Source organism: Podarcis cretensis, assembly GCF_951804945.1.
Source record: "Podarcis cretensis genome assembly, chromosome: 10".
Taxonomy (NCBI): Eukaryota; Metazoa; Chordata; class Lepidosauria; order Squamata; family Lacertidae; genus Podarcis; species Podarcis cretensis.
Window position 1 is genome coordinate 71980153 of NC_137179.1, and position 22965 is coordinate 72003117.

Below are 22965 nucleotides of genomic sequence, written 5' to 3' on the forward strand. Positions count from 1 at the left end.
TTGGTGGTTGGAATGTCAAATTCTTCCAGAAATGCTCCATATATATTTATGTAAATATTTGAACAGCATTGAAGATTATTTCTTTCACCCAAGCACTAGTATTGTTGAATCATTGACCTCAAGGCTAAGTGTTTCAAGGTTCTAAAAGACAGCCAGACAAGAGTTTCCTGCTTTCAGATATTATTTCATTAAAATTTTAATATTGTAAGCATGGAAATAATACTCTATTGAATGCGTACACAGGAGAAAGAGTACAAAGCAAAGATTTATCTCAGCATTTGATTCCCAATTTTGGCCATGCAGTAAATAATAAGAAATCTGTTCCTCCTTTTTCCCTATTGGTTGTCTTTCCCTACTGTCAAAAGTTACATTCTTAGATGAATAGAGCAATAATCTAATCTGACTTCTTTGCCTTTGTCACTTGGTGCTCCGAAGATATGAAATAATATTTGTGATTTGCAATAACTTTCCATTATAGTAGTTGAAGGTTTGTTTCATAAATATGTGTTTTATCCCAACATCGCTGTTTTGCTTCAGCTTACAGGAAGCAGAGATTCAGCTGCTACAGGATGCCAAACGTTTCACGGTCGAAATAGAACAGCAAGAGCAGATACTAGAAACTACTGATCAGTTTCCAGAGGGATATTCTTCAGAGGTCACCAAACTGAGACAGCAGTACCTGAGATATGTCAATGAATACAATGCGATTCAGGAAAGGGAGTATGAAATTCAGTACAAGTTGAACAGGTAGATAATATTGGAGTGGCTATCTGCAATACGAACTATGTACCAAGGAGTAATGACTGTCACTTATCCAGTTGATTGACAAATGGGGAACCCTTGGTTTGCGTAGGCTAGGGCAGGGAGAGTAGAGCTGCATGGAGCCACTGGACTTTAACTGCCTGGTGAGGACACGAAAAGTGGGTGCATCAGATAAGGCAGTCAGCTGAAGTTAGGGCTAAACTACATGTTACACTTAGTATGTAGCATGCAGATATGTCTCATGTTTTCCTTAAATTAATTACAGGTGTGGAGGGCAATTGTTACTGGGATAAATTCCATACCCACCCCCTGCATGGCTGTGAGGTTTAGGAAAAATGTTTGCATGGGGGCTACTGGAAACTTTTTTCTAAGCCTTGTAGCCACGAAGGAAGCGGGGTTTTTTGTGGGAGCGTGACTTGGGCGGAAGGGATGTAACTCCCTTCCCTATGCACCAGAGTCCCAATAACATTTGCCCCCCACATTTGCAGCTGATTAAAGAGGTGGGGGAGACATGCACATTAAGTGCAATGTATAATTTTGCCCTGAGACATCTGATGGGAGTTGGAGTCTAGCAACTGATTGAAGAGCCCAGGTTCCCCATCCCAGAGACAAAATGTTGGAAACTAGTTGTTGCAGATATGAATCTTACGAGGGAGTAAATCCAAAATTGTGACACTTCAGTATTATTAAATTATTTTAACAAAACCAATACTTAGCCTTTCATTTTGGCCCCTTTTGTTTTCCTTAGCTGTATATTGAAGCATTTCAAGGGTACGTGCTTGCAAATAATTGATATTTAAATCACCTTATTGACATTATGAGTTGAATGGTCTTTTATGCTGTTTTCCTTTAGTTTACGAGAAGACAAGAATCTCATCGAAAGGGAGTATAAAAGAATGCCAAAAGCTACTGTAAGTAAGATGTTGATGTTACCTGTGATGCCTAGTGTTGTGCCATTTGGCTGGATAAAAACAACAAAGCATAATGCGGCACCTTAAAGATGACCACCAACATTTGCTGTGTAAATTAGGCTATATATTGTTTAGTCCTTTTGGTTTGAGCCACCATCTTGTGAGTAGTTAAGGGAGAAAGGTATTTTAAGTTCATACATCATGTAAAATATGGCACTTTATCCTATCTCCATTTCCATATTTGTCTGGGATAGTTTTGATAGATATGCTTACCACTTTCCTTGACATTTCTTATTGTTACGAGATGTAAAATTCTTAACCATGTTTAGCATTAGATGTGTACCAAGGTTAACCAGGGTTTGAAAACAGGGTGTACGGACTTTCTTTGCACTTTGCAGATTACAGGGAGTTGTAGGCATTCTGAGCCAAACCAGACTTGGCTTGGTTGGTTGGCTTCTGGAGAGGCGCTTATACCACTTTGTGCATCCCCTGGTCCTTTTTGCTGCCATGCCACACTAAACTAAGCCAAAATTTGGCTTAGTATGTCATTGTTGGGAAACATAGAAATGTGGAGCTGCCCTGTGGTAGCTTGCATTGCTTCTATTCATTTGTATTTGGCTTTTTCAGTGAGAAAACAAGGTACGGCAGGGCAAACAGTTTTGAAAGTGAAAGAAAACTACAAAGCTAAGCTTCAGGAAGAGCAAAAACAGTTATATGATCTTCCAAATAATCCAGCCAAATACCACCAAAGTTATAGTTTGTGACAAGTTTCATTTCAAATGTTTTGTCCCCTTCCCCCCAAAACACAGTAGCACTTAAAAGTAGCTGCAGTCATTGACTTCTTTGCTACTGCCTGTGCCTTAGCCTTCAGGAGACCTGCTCCATATGTCCCTAATCTAAAACATATCCCTAGAAACCCAGAGGTGGAGATCTCCTAATCCCATCCAATTTAAGGTGGTTGCTGATGAACTGAATGGGTTGGGTTACGACCGACAGGACGGAGGCAGGAGAGCAAAGAACTCTGGGAGGCAGGCGCAGTCCCCTCCCTTTTTATTCCTGACCCTAATGAGGGACTGCCACAAAACAAATCTACAACACAACTGAGAGATTTTGTAATAGGGAAGCTAAATGGGCAGTAATATTGCAGGTCAAATAACATGCATGCCCCTAAAATACTATTTTAACATGCATTCTAGAATAACCATGTTTTAATGTTTTCCTAATTCGTGCATTGAGGGACGCAGGTGGCGCTGTGGGTTAAAGCCTCAGCGCCTAGGGCTTGCCGATCGAAAGGTCGGCGGTTCGAATCCCTGCGGCGGGGTGCGCTCCCGCTGCTCGGTCCCAGCGCCTGCCAACCTAGCAGTTCGAAAGCACCTCCGGGTGCAAGTAGATAAATAGGGACCGCTTACCAGCGGGAAGGTAAACGGCGTTTCCGTGTGCGGCTCTGGCTCTGGCCAGAGCAGCGATGTCACGCTGGCCACGTGACCCGGAAGTGTCTCCGGACAGCGCTGGCCCCTGGCCTCTTAAGTGAGATGGGCGCACAACCCCAGAGTCTGTCAAGACTGGCCCGTACGGGCAGGGGTACCTTTACCTTTACTTTAATTCGTGCATTCCACTTTCCAAACATGAAGTGACTAATTTTCGCTTTTTAAAGGATGCAGATAAGAGGATGAAGGCTCTGAGGGAAAGCTGTGAAGAGCTTCGTAAAGAAACTACACACAGGCGGCAAGAAATCAGAGCACTGAAAGATGATCTTTCTTTAAGACACAAGCGCCTTACTAAGGATCAAAAAGAACTCGAGGAACTATTTCGGAAGCAAGAAGAAATAAAAGTAATTCAATAATATATTCATTAGTCTGTGTAGCTATGCACCACTGTGTGCTCTCAATTGATACAACTTGAATATTAGTTCTGTAGCTTTCCATAAAACCTCAGTCTGTGTAGACTAATGTTTATATTTTTATCACTAGGATGACCTTGTCCGTCTTCAAGCCATTCCTCTTCAGCTCGGAAAGGATATGGACAAAATAAACCGCAGAATGCAGTATGGGTTTCTTTCCTTAATGTTTTTTGTTTGCCCAGTATTATGTATATTTATTGACTTTCTACCCTTCCTCCCAAAGGAGCCTATATTGCTAGCAGCCCAGTGGATAGTCCTATTAAGCCCACTGGTGTTTTCTTGAATTTAAGCCACCTGGCACTTAAACATTGATCCTAAATATTTGTGTTGGTCTGTTTGCTGGTGTGACAAGCATGACATCATGGTTTGTGATGCTGTGGTTACACAGCAGTAGGTTCTTCCCATCTTTCACATTGGTTTGTTGAACTGGGTCCTCTTCTTCTGGCTTCCACAACACTCATAATCCAATCCTGACAAAATCATAGGCAATGGGGAACATATGACCCTTCAGCTGTTGTTGGACCTTAACTCCCATTAGTTCCTGCCAGCATGGCCAGTGGTTTGGTATGATGGGTATTATAACCCAACAATCTCTAGGTGGCCACAGGTTCTTCATACCCGCCCTAGACTGAAGCTCTTGTTTTAGTGATAGCAGAGATATTCATCTCCATCAAATTGATAATGTAACATATTACATGGGTGCTCACTACAAGCACCTGCATAGCGATGCTGTGCTGCATTACAGCCTCCTGCTGCTATGAAAAATGTTTCTTTCTTTTTTCTTTTTCTTTTTCTTTTTTTCTGAAGGCATGGCTTGTTTTATCTGGTGCTGTTATTACGTTGTGACTCTGCAGTTAGATGGTGAACAGCTTTAAATCATACAGTGGTGCCCCGCAAGACAAATGCCTCGCAAGACGAAAAACTCGCTAGACGAAAGGGTTTTCCGTTTTTCTTTTTTCTTTTTTTATAAATATTTATTGAGATTTTTTAGATACAAAATGCAAAAATAATAAACAATATAGCATGGATCATAACACATTTTTCAGAACTTCTTTGGACTCCCTCACGTCTCCCACTCCCACTTACGTCATTATAAATTTTTTCCAGCAATTTATCATCTTATTTATATTCTTAAATCTTGTTCAGTTAATTTAATCTAATCTCCAAAAATTTTATGTTTCCCTCAATCTCGCTTATCATCAAGTTCAAGTCTAATTCAATGGTAGGCAATTATTTATGATCTAGCATCCTTCTTAGCATTCAACCAAATTACAATACTTTTGTAAATAAATCTTGAATTTCTTCCAGTCTTCTTCAACCCTCTCCTCTCCCAGGTCTCGAATTCTGCCAGTCATCTCGGCCAGTTGCATATAGTCCATCAGCTGCATCTGCCACTCTTCCAGTGTGGGTAGATCTTGAGTTTTCCAGCTCTTAGCGATGAGTATCCTTGCTGCCGTTGTTGCATACATAAAAAATGTTCGGTCCTTCTTTAGGTCCGTTTTTCGAGGTGCTTTGCAAGACGAATTTCCCTATGGGCTTGCTTCGCAAGACGAAAACGTCTTGCGGGTTTGCTTCCTTTTTCGTAAAACCGTTAATACCCGGGGAATCCGCACTCCGCAAGACGAAAAAATCGCAAGACGAAGCAACTCGCGGAACGAATTAATTTCATCTTGCGAGGCACCACTGTACTTTTAAAAGCTACAGAAATAACATAGAAATTCTGATATTTCAGGAACGTGATCATTTGAGATTATTTGCATTTTATTTTCCTGCTACTTTATAGGTCTTTGGCCCTTCTTGCCATTAGCTTTTCAAGCTTCAAAGCCCTTAGAGGCTAGTATTCTGTGGATCAGAGCTTTTGAGATGGACAAAAGGTCCTCAGGGTCCTGTAAAGCTAAACTGATGCACAGCTATCTAAACATATGATGTCAACTACAACATCAAAGGAAGATGAAGCAAACTTGTTTTCTCCTGCCCTGGAGGGTAGGACTTGAACCCATGGCTACAAGTTTCAAGAAAGGAGATTCCAACTAAACGTCAGGAAAAACTTTCTGGCCATAAGAGCTGTTCGACAGTGTAGCAGTCTCCCTCACGAGATTGTGGACTCTCCTTCCTTGGAGATTTTTAAGCGGAGATTGGATGGCCATCTGTCATGGATCCTTTAGCTAAGATTCTTGCATTGCAGGGATTGGACTAAATGACCCTTGGAATGTATAATTTTTTAAATCAGTTTCTAAAAGTGAGGAGCTGAGTTCTTATTGAAAAGGGGTTTTTATAATAAAAAAAATCCTTTCCACCTGCCATATTAGGTACAGTGGTGCCTCGCAAGACGAAATTAATCCGTTCCGTGAGGCTCTTTGTCTAGCGGTTTTTTCGTCTTGCGAAGCAAGCCCATTGACAGCTTAGCGGATTAGCGCTATTAGCGGTTTAGCGGCTTTTAGCGGATCAGCTGATAAGCAGCTTATCTGCGGATCAGCTGATAAGCGGCTTAGGGCTTAGGAAAAGGGGGGAAAAGGGGGAAAACCCCACAGGAACTCGCAAGACATTTTCGTCTTGCGAAGCAAGCCCATAGGGAAATTCGTTTTGCGAAGCGCCTCCAAAACGGAAAACCCTTTCGTCTAGTGGGTTTTCCGTCTTGCGAGGCGTTCGTCTTGCGGGGCACCACTGTACACCTTTTCATAGTAAAAAAGTAATCAATTGGATTAAAAATGTAAGTGTTTTATCAGCACCTGGGTAGAAAATGTAAGGCCATCAAGACTTTGCTCCTGATTTTATCAGAGCACAGATGAGTAACAACATGGAGCTGTTCAGACTTCCAAGGGACGCTTGTGAGGGGGACATGCGCATCTTTGGGGGGCAGGCACAAGGAGTGTGGTGGTTAGGCATAGTCTCTGGATTCCTAGTGTTTGTTTTAAAAATACTTACATCTCTAGCCCTTGTGAAAACTAATATATGATGTCAAATGTGGAGGCACTATTCTGTTAATTTGTTTTGTAAGAAACTAGCCTGTTGGTTAAACCACAGAGCCTAGGACCTGCCAATCAGAAGGTCGGCAGTTGGAATCCCTGCGACAGAGTGAGCTCCCGTTGTTCAGTCCCAACTCCTGCCCACCTAGCAGTTCAAAAGCACGTCAAAGTGCAAGTTGATAAATAGGCACCCCTCCGGCAGGAAGGTAAACGGCGTTTCCGTGCGCTGCTCTGGTTTCGCCAGAGTCATGCTGGCCACATGACCCGGAAGCTGTACGCCGGCTCCCTCGGCCAATAAAGCGAGATGAGCGCCGGAACCCCAGAGTCGGACACGACTGGACCTAATGGTCAGGGGTCCCTTTACCCAGCCTGCTCCCACCTTTCAGTGTTTTTAGCCAGTGAATGATATCACAACATTGATCGACATTTATGAAAACAAATCTAACCACTCAGATAATGAGAAGTCTAGAGTGACACACCCATTTTCTACAGATTGAACTAGGCTCATTTTAAAGCTTTCCCTGGCGAAGTGCTCATTGCCCCATAGAAAACAATTCAGGCATCCATGATTTTAGTGTAGTTATGATTAGGCAAAAGTTACAAAAAAACAAAACAAAACATTGCAGCAAAAATGGGACTTTTTGGATCTTTCTAACTCAGATATTATTGCGTAGCCCCCAAAGTTATAACTGAGCTTGTAAAAATTAAAGAAGTTGCCCTGCCAATGCAGTTATTTCAGGGTCTGTGTCTGAGAGAGCATGGATTACACTGGCTCTATACACAGGGTTATTTCCATTTTCAAGAGTGGGAGTTAAGAGTAATGTAATGCCAACCCTGAAATGTACTCTAGTGTTTATCCTGGGACTTCTTTTTTTAGTGAATGAATGTGGAGGGGGTAGCTGTAATTATTATTATTATTAATAATAATAATAATAATAATAATATTTATTACTTATACCCTGCCCATCTGGCTGGGTTTCCCCAACCACTCTGGGCGGCTTCCAACAGGAGATTAAAAATACATTAAAACATCAGTCATTAAAAAACTTCCCTAAACAGGGCTGTTAAGTTAATTGTAGTAGCAGTGCAATTAATTAAAGACTTAAGGGGTCCAGAAAAAACACTGAAGGTTCCAGCTGAGGGTGGAAAGACACAGTATGGATGCCAGGTCTGTCTGTAGATGAACACCAGGTCTGTCCAGTGAAAAACAACACAGGGATATTCCTAGAACTAGATTCTCAGAGACAGGTCTACCCAAGTCTCATTACTGTTCTGTCACCAGATCTACTAGAAATTTTAGACCAGTTCCCTGTTAGCTATATATGTTTATTTATTTGGAATATTTACTACTCCCTGCCCCCTGTCACATGAAAGCAGGCAGTGCATTATGGACCTTTAATTGCTTCAACATGGTCTCATGGTTTTGGAAAAGCTATTTGGGTCTAAGTCTTACGTTAATTTTTATTGTGTTTTTACTGGAGTACAACAGGTATAATGGCAGGATGTGAGCAGAGACCTGTTTTGTTACTAATATAAACACCTGCAATTGTCTACAGAGAAACGGAGAAAAGGAGAAAGGCAATGCAGGAAGAAGCACGAGAGATATTTGAGTCCTTAAGAAAAATAGAGGCTAAAAATGACGAGGCGCTAGAAGAAAAGGATGATGTGATGAAAGAGGTGGAGGGGAAAAAGGCTTTGCTGGAAAGCAAGGAGCGAGAATTTATCTCTCTTACTAAAATGCATGAAATGAACAAAGAGAATGAAGGAAGTGCCATAGCAGAAAGGTAAGGAGGGATTTGTCTTGCTAGCTAAATTCCACTGGGTTGGTAGGTTGTGTTTCCAAGATGCGTATATGGGAAAAGACTCCTGTTCAGATATTCCAGTACTAAACTGTACATCGTTTTAAATATCTTATCCCGCACCTTTGAATTGGGCCTGGAAACAAAAAGGGAGCGAATGCTGTTTTTCCAGCTTATTGCTGTAACAAGCAGCTACAGGGAGCCCTGTGGATCTTCAAAAACTTCTCAGTGACTCATAAATCAGCAGATCAGCTTCTTTGTCAGATGATCATATGGTCAAGCAAACTAGTAGATACGGTGAGATGAGCCTACCAATTTTCTAAAAAATTTCGTGCATCTGGTGAAGTGACCTCAAGCCCAGTGATTTTCAAACTTGCTGTGGGTTAATTCACAGAGCCTAGGGCTTGCCAATCAAAAGGTCGCAGTTCGGATCCCCGCAACGGGGTGAGCTCCTGTTGCTCGGTCCCTGCTCCTGCCAACCTAGCAGTTCAAAAGCATGTCAAAGTGCAAGTAGATAAATAGGTACCGCTCCAGCGGGAAGGTAAACAGTGTTTCCGTGCACTGCTCTGGTTGCGGCTTAGTCATGCTGGCCACATGACCCGGAAGCTGTACGCTGGCTCCCTCGGCCAAGAAAGCGAGATGAGTGCTGCAAACCCAGAGTCGTCCGCGACTGGACCTAATGGTCAGGGGTCCCTTTACCTTAGTTTACCTTCAGGAAACAGTTTCCCATTGCAGATCTACTATAGAATCCCTCTGTGTTGCAGAGGATCTCAAGACTGTTTCTAGGCCACAAGCTCTCAGTAAATATAGAGCAGTGACTAGGTCTGTGTGGGCTTAACTGACATTCTTGGAAAACTAGTAATATGCTCTACAATGCACCACATTGCGAAGAAAAAGTGGCAATGACGGGCAAGTTGCCTTTCAGGTAGCCTGTCTGCCATGGAGGATCTTCGCATTGAGAGACTCCTTCGGAATCCCAAGGGATCACGTGGCATGGTTGGAAAACATTAATCTCCATGAAGCTTTTGGTTTTGTTGCAACAGACTGACATAGCTTCTTTTGTGGAACAAAAAATGCTGTAATGCTGGTAAAGTTGAATCAGTGTCCTTGAAAGTGATTGCTGGTTTCATATTTTGACTGCTGCCCAACAATAGTTTTTTCTCCCACTGTTCCTAACTGTATTTTGTTTATTCCTATAAATGTTACATCAAGATGCACTCAGGGCAGCTCACAAGAGTTTAAAATACTTCGCCAAAAAAAAAAAACAAACAAAACAAATCACAGCATTATAAATAACAGGAATTCATTGATTTTGTTTATACCTATTCCTTGCCCACTTTTACTTTCCCTTTCTTTTGTACATTTTGTTTCCTTTCTGTACACTTCTGTAGGGCTATCTTAGAAATGGGTTCTCGTAACTATATTGCGACAAAGCAAAAACTGCAAGACACTTTGAGTCGGATGCAAAGAGAGAGAGAGAAAGATTTCAGGAATTTTAAAAAGATGGAGATGCAATTGAAGATAGCTCAGGAGGGCTTGGAGCAAATCCGATCCTATCACGAGAGAATCCAATTAGAGGTTTGTATGAATAAGTTTGATTAGAGATATTTTTCCTGGTTAAATTAGCTTGAAAATGTTTCCACAATGCTGTTTTCTCTCTCAGACTGTGCCAGTAATTAATTCGGTTACCTGTTTTAAACATTGGCAAAGAGACATACAGTGGTGCCCCGCAAGACGAACGCCTCGCAAGACGGAAAACCCGCTAGACGAAAGGGTTTTCCGTTTTGGAGGCGCTTTGCAAAACAAATTTCCTATGGGCTTGCTTCGCAAGACGAAAATGTCTTGCGAGTTCCTGCGGGTTCCCCCCCCTTCCCCCCCTTTTTCTAAGCCGCTAAGCCACTTATCCGCTTATCCACTAAGCCGCTAAAAGCCGCTAATAGCGCTAATCCGCTAAGCCGTCAATGGGCTTGCTTCGCAAGACAAAAAAACCGCTAGACGAAGAGACTCGCGGACGGATTAATTTCGTCTTGCGAGGCACCACTGTAACTATATTTATTTGGCAGGGAAAGAGACCAAGAATAAACTTTAAGAATTTAACAGATGCTAAAGAAAGAGGAGGTTTGGCCTTACCTAATTTCAAACTGTATCATGAAGCAGCATGTTTAACTTGCTTAAAAGAGTGGATGACATTAAAAAATACTAGATTATTAGACTTGGAACAATTTGACACAAGATATGGATGGCATTCATATCTGTGGTATGACAAAGTCAATAAAAATAAAGATTTTCTTAATCATTATATAAGTAGGGGTCTGATGGAGGTGTGAAGGAGAACTAAAAGCCTTCTGGAACATAAGACTCCCTTATGGTTATCACCAATGGAGGCCTGTGCACATAAATCAACAAATATGCAACCCGAATGGGCTTTATATAGAGATTTATTGAGCTTTCAGGATGTAAGCTTTAAAAATTCGACAAAATACAAAACTTAGTGGGTAATTGGTTCCAATATCATCAGTTAAACAACATCTATAAAAAAAGATTTAAATAATGGATTTGCTAAAGAGGTTGGACATAATATAGATACGGCTGCCTGGGAAAAGTTTTGGAAAACAGGAATGAAATTTACAGCACGTTATGGCCTAAAAGAAAACTATTACAAGATGATGTGTAGATCTAATCCCAAAGAAGCTAGCTCAAAAGTACAAAAATGTATTAAACAAATGTTGGAAATGTAAAGTTTGTTAGGGGTCATTCTATCATATATGGTGAGCCTGCAGGAAGGCGAAAGGCCTTTTGGGACATGATATAGAATGAAATTAATAAAAGATTTAAAGTGACTTTTCCCAAGAGACTACAATCCTCCCTGCTGGGGAAACTAGACAGTGAAATCCCAAAGAAAACCTTAATGGTACTTGTATGTGACTACAGCTGCAAGCACTGATAAAAGATATAAATTTAGAACCTTTTAAAGAGCTCTGGAAACCATTTCTAGTCTAAAAAAAAAGTTATTTCCCATATGTGAAGATCCCAGCGTAAGAAAACAGCAAAATATATTAAGAAACATGTTAGAGAGGATGAAATCAGATAAGACAGAACCTTAAATTGTATGTAATTTGAGTTATAAACATGGGTGATGGGTGAGCAATAAGTCACTAGTTTTGTTGAATTGGAATATAATTGTTGAGTCACAAATGTAACTCTATATATAGAAAAAAATATATATTACAAAAAAGAGAAAATGTTACTACACACAAGATTGTGTGTGCATAGTGTTGTGGCAGCGTTGAAATACTACAATCATTAACACATCCAGCTTTTGCCAGGTGACATGGAATTCCAGCACGAAGGCAGGCACAACAACCAAGGGCTTGCTATTCTAAAGAATAACAAACAGCAACAGGAGACCAAAAAAGCAAAAATATTTGTATCAGCAAGCTATGGCAAAAAAGCAAAAAAAATATATCAGCAAGCTATGGCAGTAAAAACTAAAACTCGGGTAACTGAGAATCTGGCTATGTTTGCCTTTGAAGGTTACTGAATGCTGTATTTAGAGGAAGGATATGTTCCTTTCGAAAGAAATAAAGCACCCCGTGATAAATTTGTAGATTCTGCTTTTCACAGTTTCAGACTGTGTCACACACTCCACCCAGCCTAGATTGTACTGTACTTTGATGCTGCAACCGTGCAAATTCCTAAAGGCTGATGCACACCAGACTGGAAGGAAGCATGAGCCTCCCTTTATACCCTGGGAGTCAACCCGACCCATGAAGTCCTCAGTCAGGGGTCTGCCCCAGACCCCTCACAGAGGAGCCAGAATACACAGAGGAGCCCCCCCCCACCCCTGGAAATTGGCCCAAGTGGTTCTGTCCCATCCCACACTGCTTGCTACTTCAAATTGTGACTTGCGTGTCGAGACTCCGCAGCCACCCCCTTGTTGGGAAATAACTCACACAAGGACATGGATATTAGGTTTATGTTATTGGGCAAATTTGGCCACAACTTTATTGAATTACAGAATGTGAGTGGTATTGGCTTAGGCATTGATTGGACCCGACTATATCTGACTCCTGCCCGCTGCGCAGGAAGTCTGGTAAGGGTAAACCACCGGTAGGGGGAGCCCTGTCAATGCGAACCAACTCAAGCTCCCCTTGGTGTTCCCGTCGGGGTTGTGTCATGGCCCTAGCCCCCGACGCAGGCTTCAGACAAGAACAACACCCCTGGATTCCTTTAACAGAATACCCTTAAGCATGGAGGGGCAGGTGATGGCCACACCTCACATCCCCCACACAAGGTCAAACAGTGCCTAACCACAACCCTAACAGAGTTGTGACGATTGCTATGAGGTAGGCAAAAACCAAATGGCCAGTGGAAAAATTCCTACCAGGCCCCTTGGACAACCAAGGTGACCAACCGAGGTCCATAGCAAGGCCAGTGCCTAACCTGCAAAATAGGGAGGGAGGGAGGGTGATTGAGGATGCGAGCCAAAGAGGAAGCTTCCGGCTCGCTCCTCGGTTTAAAGGTTCCCGGCCACGCCCCCGGGCCAGCGGATTGGCTGGCTGGGCTCTGACATGGCCGGGATCCCCCAGGCAATGTGGGACCAAGTCCCCCGCCCCTGGTGGGGAGTGGGTGGCCACATGGTCCACCGCAGCTCCTCCCCACTGGGAAGTGGAGCGGATTTCTCAATAAGTATGTTGGGGAGGTGGGAACCTGGACGTCCCAGGAAACTTGAGATCTACTGTTTAATAGTTAGAAAAGCCTACATAATTGAGAAAAGAGTTACTATTTCCCTGGTGACAGGGGCCAATCAATAACCTAAAAACCTTAGAGATGCCAAGCTAAAGAAATTATCCATGCTAACAAGGCCTTATTGTGAGGGTAACATATAGGAAGCTACACAAAACTGATGGCTTTGCTGATTAATTCTTACAGTAATGTTACAACTGCGTCACTAGGTTGTTCTTTTTTAAAGGAACTCTAACAAAACATATGAAAATGCTTCCCCACCCCCACCCCGCCACACCAATCCCTTTGGTGCTATGGCAATGTTCTACCCAATTGCTTATAATTTTGTGGGAAGTATTGTATGAATAAGCATTCACAGAATCAGGAAACAGGTTGTGACAGAAGCACTTCCTACAAACCAGTTATTTCACAAGAGCATCGTGCCAGATTCCCTTGTGAAACTGCTTACTGTGCAGTTGTGCCTTTTCCCAGCAACGTGTCAATCCAAGGCAGACAGGGCAACAGGGGTAAAGTGTATTGTGTGTGTCAGTAACATTTTGGGCTATATGATCTTGCTGCAGTTAAGCCAAAAGAACCAACCACAACATTATCAGTGGAAATGGAATAACGGAGGAGTGTTGAAATAGTAGCTTTTACAAGATCTCTATATTTCTTCTATCATGCCTTCCACTCAGTTATGTAAAGTAACCCAGGAGCTGCCAGGCATTTTAAAATTATACTGGAAAGCTTTGCTTAACTGTCTAATGGTCTGAAGTTGTTAGGAAAATTGCCCATTTGTAAACATTTCTGTGCATGCAAACTGATGGGCATTCACAGATAGCAAGTTCCAAAAAATCCGTATTAGGGCAGTCATATTTTTAAAAATGCCTTAAGTGATGGGATACAATGATGCCGTGATATTGCAAGTTGATAAGTTGGCATCACCATAACATGAAAATGCTAGTCTGGCAGCAGAATCCAAAACTGACACACAATACAGAAATAGCCAGAGAAAGGGTGTGGCATGTTTAGGACACCTAGAACCCACATCAAAAGGTATTTCAGCCACCACAGTACAAATTATGCCAACACACATCTGCATGACTAAGTTTGCTTACAATAGCAGCCTATCATTATATATCATATGTCAGCACTGTGATTATTATGGATCAGGTGGTTATTACAGATCAGTTGGTGCTTGTCTTGTGTGTCTTGATATTTAGAGCCCATGGAATCCCACTGAGTTTAACATGTCTACAGTGGTACCTCGTTTCAGGTACAGACACTTCAGGTTACAGACACTTCAGGTTACAGACTCCGCTAACCCATAAATAGTACCTCGGGTTAAGAACTTTGCTTCAGGATGAGAACAGAAATCGTTCAGTGATGGTGCTACAGCAACAGGAGGCCCCATTAGCTAAAGTGGTACCTCAGGTGAATAACAGTTTCAGGTTAAGAACGGACCTCCAGAATTCCAGGTTGCAGCTGTAATACCTACATCAACTGCTGTGATGGTTGCTTTTCTAGCATCCTTTAGCAAGCCATTTAACAAACTTTTTAAAAAAACCATGTTCTGCAGTTGGAATGTGTACCTACATTCCTAAATCTTAATCTTTAATTCAGTTAATGTTTAAGGAAGATGCTAAGTACTGTCTATGCTAAAATACCACCATTTCCTTCTTTTGCATAAGTTAACTGTCTCAGGTTTCCCTTTTTTAGCTAGATGCTGTTCCAAAAGATGATGGGACACTACTAGAAAGACGAAGGGAGCTCCAGAGGGAAGTAGAAATGATTAAGAGAAATCTGGCCCAGGAGGTATGTTATTACCATGACCCATATTTTATGTTTTTCTAGTTCTTTTCCATTCTACAAGATTTAAGATACAAGTCCTGCAAAACTCTGTGTCCATTTAAAACAGGAGTTGTCCACCTGGTCCCTATCACCCACTAGTGGGTGTTTCTGGATTCTAGGTGGGCGGTAGGGGGTTCTACCACACAAGCTGAATCCAGTGCCATCAAGAAAGATGTATTAGTGGGCGGTAGGTATAAAAAGGTTGACTACCCCTGGTTTAAAAGCTCTAATACTGAGGTCACATTGCACCAAATGTGTGATCATCAAAAGAATGTTGTACTGTATGTGTAGTCATTGTGTGTGCCATGCCGTTACAAACAGTTGTAGTTCAGGCATTGTATCAGACTTCTTTTCTTCTTTCGGCTGTATGAAAGCATCCAGTGATCGCTTTTTGGCATCTTTGTGATAAACAAGATATAATAGAGGAAAACTATTGAAATGAAAGGGGGGAACCCTTTTATTCAGTTAAATCTTCATACATGCATAAGGAATCTAGTCAAGCAACCTTCAACAATTCTACAGTTTTAGCCATTCACCCACTCTGCTTCCAGCCTGTGGAGTGTTGTGGGTACAGAAGTTTAAATTTGTGTATTCCCGAGTTTGGATGAGTTTTTATCCAGTTCATTTTACCTTCAAGTGCACAATGCTTTACAATGCTATGCTGTAGCAAAAAAAAAAAAAAAAAAAAAAAACTTATAAAAATGAAATCTAGAGTAACAGGAGCACTGCACCATTAATAAACATGGAGTTTGTAAATTTTATGCTTATGTAATTTCCAAACATCTCCTCACTGAGCTGGTGGAATAGTGGCAGCTTTCTCCATTGACATCTATGACCGGTGCAATTTCTTTACCCTCTCTAAGGAGATTTGAAGAGAACACAGACTGCCAGGGTTTCGTTACACTCTTTAGAGGAGGATGCTAGCCAGAATGGGTATAGGAGTAAAACGAAGTTTATCAGAACTGGCAGGATTGCTGTTTAGGAGTACAAGGGGGCAGCTTACAATTGGCATAGCTGCTTACAATAGCAAATAGGGCAGGGGTAGTTCTTGCTTTTTGGTGTTGAGTCCTAGATTTGAAAACCTCTCTCCGTGCGTCATTTCTTTGTAAAAAAAAAGGTTGTTTACTGGTTATTAGGCAGAGGGCCTTCTTGGTAGTGGCGCCTGCCCTGTGGAACGCCCTCCCATCAGATGTCAAAGCGATAAATAACTATCTGACATTCAGAAGACATCTTAAGGCAGCCCTGTTCAGGGAAGTTTTTAATCTGTGATATTTTAGTGTATTTTTGGTTTTTATGGAAGCCGCCCAGAGTGGCTGGGGAAACCCAGCCAGATGGGCGGGGTACAAATAATAAATTATTATTATTATTATTATAATTGCAAAGGTAAGATTCAGTGTGGTGTACAGTCATACCTCAGGTTACAGGCACTTCATGTTGAGTTTTTTCAGGTTGCGGACCGCCGAAACGCAGAAGTACCAGAATAGGTTACTTCTGGGTTTTGGCGGTTGTGCATGCACAGAAGCACTAAATCACGTTTTGTGCATGTGCAGAAGTGCCAAATCGCAACCGCCCATGCGCAGACACACCGCTGCAGGTTGCGAATGCTGTGGGTTACAAACGTGCATCCCACACGGATCACATTCGCAACCCGAGCATCCACTGTATTGGATAGAATTTCAGATCAGGGAGGCTCATTTACGGATTCTGATCCTTCCAATATTAATTGCTCAAGTGGTGCCTACTGTCTAGATAGATACCTGTTTTACTATTTTCCAGTTTGTGATGAAAGCATGCATTGGACTTCAAAGGTGCTTCCTCTCAGCGCCCGTCAGCTGCACCAGCTGTCGGAACTGGCTGGACGCTGAGGAGTTGTGGCTGGATCCTGAGGCATGGGCACTAGGAGGAGGGGGTAGGGTTGGAGGCGGACTTGTAATAAGGGATCAGTGTAGGAGGAGTGAGAGAGAGGTCAGGCTGGTCGAGGGTTGCCTTTTCCTAACCTGTAAGTGTACTTTTGACAACAAAGACTCAATTCCTCACTCTGGCCATTCCTTGCCTGACAGCGCCATGGCACTAGCTCAGCCAATTTTATCCAAGTGCTTACCAGCCCCCAGGGGAGCCAACTTGAATAAAATCTTGGGGGGCCTAAATAAGCGCCGTCCCACATAATTGATCACAAAACAGCACATGCACATCACTTCAATGGCAATGCCCATCAACATGGGGGGGCAGCCCCCTCAAATATTTTATTGGGGGGGCAAAAGGACCCCGGCCCCTAGGAGTTGGCTCCTAGACCTGCCCCACACCCGATGTCCCCATCCCCCATAACATTAAAATGGCCTTTGGTGTTTTCAACCTAGAAAACATCAACAGATGCTGAAGTACGAATGCTTGAGCAGTGTATTGCTGAAGAAGACCAACTATTTAAGGCCCAGGAACACTACCGAGAGGAAGCAGACAATTTGATACGTTTGACTCAGATCAAGGCTGATGAGAGGGAGCAAAAATCAAAGGATTTTTTAAAATCCCAGGTAAGAGGAATCCAACAGATGACTAGTTTGATACATCCAATATTAGTACTTGCCTGGAATTGCTAGGGGCCTGTGGTCGTCAGCTTTTATTTGCCGCTTCTAGCGTCAATACTTGAAGAATTAGAAAATGGCACAAAACACACTTTCATTTTAAAAGAATTTTTATTAAGGTTTCCACAAATTTTATCATGACAAAACAAAACAACACAATTACAGACAAAAAACAATATAAAACATAAAAAAACAAAGAAAATTATATAAATTCAAATCTTAATTTCTTGTTGCTTACTTTCCCGACTTCCTCACACCTCCCCTTTCTGTATTCCAATTTCTAATTTATTTTCAGCAAATCCTTCCTCTATTTTAACTAATTTTAATATTGCTTATTTTCTTTTAAATTAACCATTACCGCTACTAACCACTTATCTTCCAATCCCCATCATTTTAACATTGATTAATTTTGCTATATTTCTTTTAGTTCTTACTCAAAAAACATCTTTACATATTCCTTTCAACTATGTCACTAATGCCACACTAACTTTATATCCTGCATCACTTTAACATTCAAATAGTTTGCAATGTTTTTGCAGATAGTCTTTAAATTTCTTCCAATCCTCTTCCGTTTGTTCTTCTCCCGTGTCTCGGATTCTGCCAGTCATTTCTGCCAGTTCCATGTAGTCTATCAATTGCATCTGCCATTCTTCCAGGGTGGGCAAATCTTGTGTCTTCCAGTACTTTGCGATGAGTATTCTTGCTGCTGTTGTTGCATACATAAAGAAAGTTCTATCCTTCTTTAACACCATCTGGCCGACAATGCCCAAGAGAAAGGCCTCTGGTTTCTTAAGAAAGGTATACTTAAATACCTTTTTCAGTTCATTATAGATCATTTCCCAGAAAGCCTTAACCTTTGGGCACGTCCACCAGAGGTGAAAGAATGTTCCCTCAGTTTCCTTACATTTCCAACACTTATTGTCAGGCAAATGGTATATCTTTGCAAGCTTGACTGGTGTCATGTACCACCTATAAATCATTTTCATAATATTTTCTTTCAAGGCATTACATGCCGTGAATTTCACACCAGTGGTCCATAACCGTTCCCAGTCAGCAAACATAATGTTATAACCAATGTCTTGTGCCCACTTAATCATAGCTGATTTGACCGTTTCATCCTGAGTATTCCACTTTAACAGCAAGTTATACATTCTTGACAGTACCTTGGTTTTAGGTTCTAACAATTCCGTTTCTAATTTCGATTTTTCCACCTGGAAACCTATTTTTTTATCCATATTAAAAACCTCTCTAATTTGGTAATAGTGTAGCCAATCTCGCACTTTATCTTTTAGTTTCTCAAAACTCTGCAATCTCCATGTGTCTCCATTTTGTTCTAGTATCTCCCAATATTTCGGCCATTTGGCCTCCATATTGAGTCTTTTCAGAGCCTTAGCTTCCATAGGTGACAACCACCTTGGGGTCTTAAAACACAGTTTCAAATCCAAACCTCTGGCAAGGCTATATTTACCTGTGATACAATTATTCTTCTTCCCCTTCTGCATCCCCATCCTATGGGAAGTCACAAGAATTAGGACTGCGTTGTGAAGCTGGGTAAGTTGATTTTTCTTCCAGTGCCTGCTCCTACCAAGATGTTGCTGGTTTGAATGGGTGTTATTTATTAGTGGGGTTTACACTTTGTGGGTTGGAAATACCTTTTTGAAGAAATGGCATGCTTATGAGTAGTCTTTGTCTAAGTGTTTTTTCAGAAATGCCTTTGCAACGTTTCCAATTACCAGTCTGTTCACTACTATTTCTGTTGCAGGTACGGCTGCATAATGTTAAAGCAGATATAAAAACAAAAGACTTTGAAGTAAGGGAACATATGAAAAAGCAAAAAGCAATTCAGAGACAGTAAGGAAATTTTGGCAAAGGATTTGATGAAGCGCCTTCTATAGCAGGAGATAGTTAATGCATTAAAACAAGTAACATCTTTCCCTGTAATATTTTTGGTTTGCAGAATGAAAGAATTTGCTAAAATGTATGACATTGTGCGACATGAGAGAAACAAACTGGTAAACCTTTTGCATTGTGCTCGCCAAAAAACAAATGAAATTAAAGAGAGAGTCAAAATGCTAGATAATGAAAAGGAAATCTTAAGGACCAATGCTGTGATTAAAGAGAGGTGAGCACCCACTTAATCATTTATCTGAAGGACAATCATCCTTGTTGTGCTCTAGAACTGGCTTTTATTTCCTCACTACGTGGTAAATTATCATTTCTATTTTTATATTTGTTACCTTATTTCATTTTTGATGTCATACAGAAGCAAACTTAGGTGCATGTGTCAATTTCTGGATTAAGTGCTGTAGGCACAAACCATACACATTCAAATGGCAAGCGGTGAATTTTTTCGTAGGAAACAATTAGGGCCAGAGGCGCCAGCTTGTGAAGGTCATTGGGGGTGGCAATGTCGTGATGCCCTGGCATTGCGGGTGTGAGCTTTGTGCCTTCCTCGTACCTACGGGACCGCCTCTCCTGGTATGCCCCATGGAGGACCTTAAGGTCCATAAATAGCAACACCCTAGAAGGTCCCGGGCCCTAAGGAAGTTAGATTAGCCTCAACCAGAGCCAGGGCCTTTTCAACTGTGGCTCCGGCTTGGTGGAACGCTCTGCCTCATGAGACCAGGGCCCTGCAGGATCTGATTTCTTTCCGCAGGGCCTGTAAGACAGAGTTGTTCCGCCTGGCCTTTGGCTTGGAGCCAATTTGATTCCCTCCCCCTCTTTCTTTTTCCTTTCTCCTCCTGTGATGAGGCTGCATTTTAATGTTTCAATATTTTAATGTTGTATTTTAATCTTGTTTTTAAGTTGTATTCATTCAACTTGTTTTTATTATTGCTTGTTAGCCGCCCTGAGCCTGGCCTTGGCTGGGGTATAAATAAAAATTATTATTATTATTGTTATTATTATTGTTGTTGTTGTTATTATTATTATTATTGTTATTATTATTATTATTATTATTGTTATTGTTATTGTTATTATTATTATTCCTGCCTAAGCCAGCCAGTCTGGGAGTTGCCTAAGTCTGGATTCAACCTCATGTTTTTTATGCTGCATGTAGGCCTTTGATGAATAACCCATAAATAAACACAATAAATACAATTCAACTTCTCTCAGATTAGCTATTATTCATTATACATGTTTATTTTATTTCTACATGTTTTATTTCATTTCCCAATCATCTATTGGTAGGTAAGATGAGTTTGTAGAAATTTCAGAGAAATACTACTAAAAATAATAATAATGCTTAATTTTAATGTAATGTTCTTCAGTCTTTCACATATGGTACATAAGTAATCCTCAAGAAATCAGGAGTGATTGTGCTGTCTAAGGTCATCTAAAAATGTAATTCTGTTTCATTCTCCTTTTTATCTTCATTTATTTTCCTTCCATTCAGAAAATTGCAAAAATACCAAATGAAACATGCAAGTAACATTTCGGTCAAAGACAGCATCCAGTGTGATGTTTGCAAAGTTCATCAAACACTTGTGGAGATGAAAGAAAAACGAGAGCAGCAGCTGATGAATGTTGAAAGACTCACCAACTTGCTGACTCGTATCGAGGATGAAATGGTTCAGTTGCGGAAGAAATATGAAAAGGCCGTCCAGCTTCGAAATGAGAGGTAGGGAGCACAGCAAATGTCAAACACTTTGTAGGTTTGCTAGTATTTCATTTGAATGATAACTTCTTTTGTGGTCATTAATATTGTGGATATGGAAGCAAACAGATAATTAAAAACTGACTCTTGAAATAAAAATTGTCCACTCCAAAAATATGGTTCAGAAGCTTTACTAACAGAACTTGTTCTAAAACAAACACTCAAAACAATAATACTACATCCAAATAGTTGCATAATATGTGCTTGTCCAAGCACAGGTACAGCATCTTAGAAATATATAACTATGCTAAATTAGAGCTGAAAGCAGCTCTGTCTCTCCCACAGCCTGCATTCCAGCCCGAGGCTGTATTATCTTAGAAAGAGAATAATTAGCACACATCCTTCTTTCTTTCAACAAAATAGAGATTTGCAACTGAATACCCTTCTCATTCAAGGAACGCGGGTGGCGCTGTGGGTAGATCCTCAGCGCCTAGGACTTGCCGATCGTCAGGTCGGCGGTTCGAATCCCCGTGGCGGGGTGTGCTCCCGTTGCTCGGTCCCAGCTCCTGCCCACCTAGCAGTTCGAAAGCACCCCTAAGTGCAAGTAGATAAATAGGGACCGCTTTCTAGCGGGAAGGTAAACGGCGTTCCGTGTGCTGCGCTGGTGCTGGCTCGCCAGAGCAGCTTTGTCACGCAGGCCACGTGACCCGGAAGTGTCTGCGGACAGCGCTGGCCCCCGGCCTCTTAAGCGAGATGGGCGCGCAACCCTAGAGTCGGACACGACTGGCCCGCAAGGGCAGGGGTACCTTTACCTTTACCCTTCTCATGTGATCTAAGTTAAAAACATGACAGAGCTGCAGAGATACATCAACAGCTAATAATTAACTTGTTAGGCACTCAGAGAGCTTACTTGGCATCAGTGGAATTTTCCAATGTTAAACCTTGAGTAATACACATACAGGGAAGGGACGCAGGTGGCGCTGTGGGTTAAAGCCTCAGCGCCTAGGGCTTGCCGATCGAAAGGTCGGCGGTTCGAATCCCTGCGGCGGGGTGCGCTCCCGCTGCTCGGTCCCAGCGCCTGCCAACCTAGCAGTTCGAAAGCACCTCCGGGTGCAAGTAGATAAATAGGGACCGCTTACCAGCGGGAAGGTAAACGGCGTTTCCGTGTGCGGCTCTGGCTTGCCAGAGCAGCGATGTCACGCTGGCCACGTGACCCGGAAGTGTCTCCGGACAGCGCTGGCCCCTGGCCTCTTAAGTGAGATGGGCGCACAACCCCAGAGTCTGTCAAGACTGGCCCGTACGGGCAGGGGTACCTTTACCTTTAATACACATACAGAGCTATTTTCCATTTCAATGTACAATTAAACAGTTATACTTAACAACTTGCAGGTTGCTGCAAGTGTAATTTGTTCATTTCTCAGTCCTCTGTTCCTAATTAGTTTGTCATCTTACATGGCGGTTATATTTTGCTTGTAAGACTAAAATTTTGAATTGTCCTTTGACTATACAGTGGTACCTCGGGCTAAGAACTTAATTTGTTCTGGAGGTCCATTCTTAACCTGAAACGGTTCTTAACCTGAGGTACCACTTTAGCTAATGGGGCCTCCTGCTGCCGCCGCGCCGCCAGAGCACAATTTCTGTTCTCATCCTGAAGCAAAGTTCTTAACCTGAGGTAATATTTCTGGGTTAGCCTGTAACCTGAAGTGTACGTAACCTGAAGCATCTGTAACCCAAGGTACCACTGTATTGCTAAAACCACTGAGGCAGTCATTATGGAGCTCCAAACCAAGACAGATCCTCAAAAATAATAAGCTAAAATTAGTATCCTCCTTCCTCTTCCTTCTTATCACTAACCTAGTTTAGGCCTCAGTCCTTTT

General features: G+C 41.8%; 1 protein-coding gene across 1 annotated transcript in view; it reads left to right on the plus strand.

Moving 5' to 3' along the window:
- Nucleotides 1–22965, plus strand: part of CCDC146 (coiled-coil domain containing 146) — a 70216-nt gene that overhangs the window by 38398 nt on the left and 8853 nt on the right. Inside the window, exons 4-14 of the mRNA XM_079993596.1 lie at nt 538–747; nt 1616–1673; nt 3328–3504; nt 3644–3717; nt 8096–8323; nt 9730–9916; nt 14783–14878; nt 17272–17442; nt 19256–19344; nt 19451–19615; nt 20888–21112. Coding sequence (XP_079849722.1) covers nt 538–747; nt 1616–1673; nt 3328–3504; nt 3644–3717; nt 8096–8323; nt 9730–9916; nt 14783–14878; nt 17272–17442; nt 19256–19344; nt 19451–19615; nt 20888–21112 — 1680 coding nt within the window. The remainder of the gene's footprint in view (nt 1–537; nt 748–1615; nt 1674–3327; nt 3505–3643; nt 3718–8095; nt 8324–9729; nt 9917–14782; nt 14879–17271; nt 17443–19255; nt 19345–19450; nt 19616–20887; nt 21113–22965) is intronic.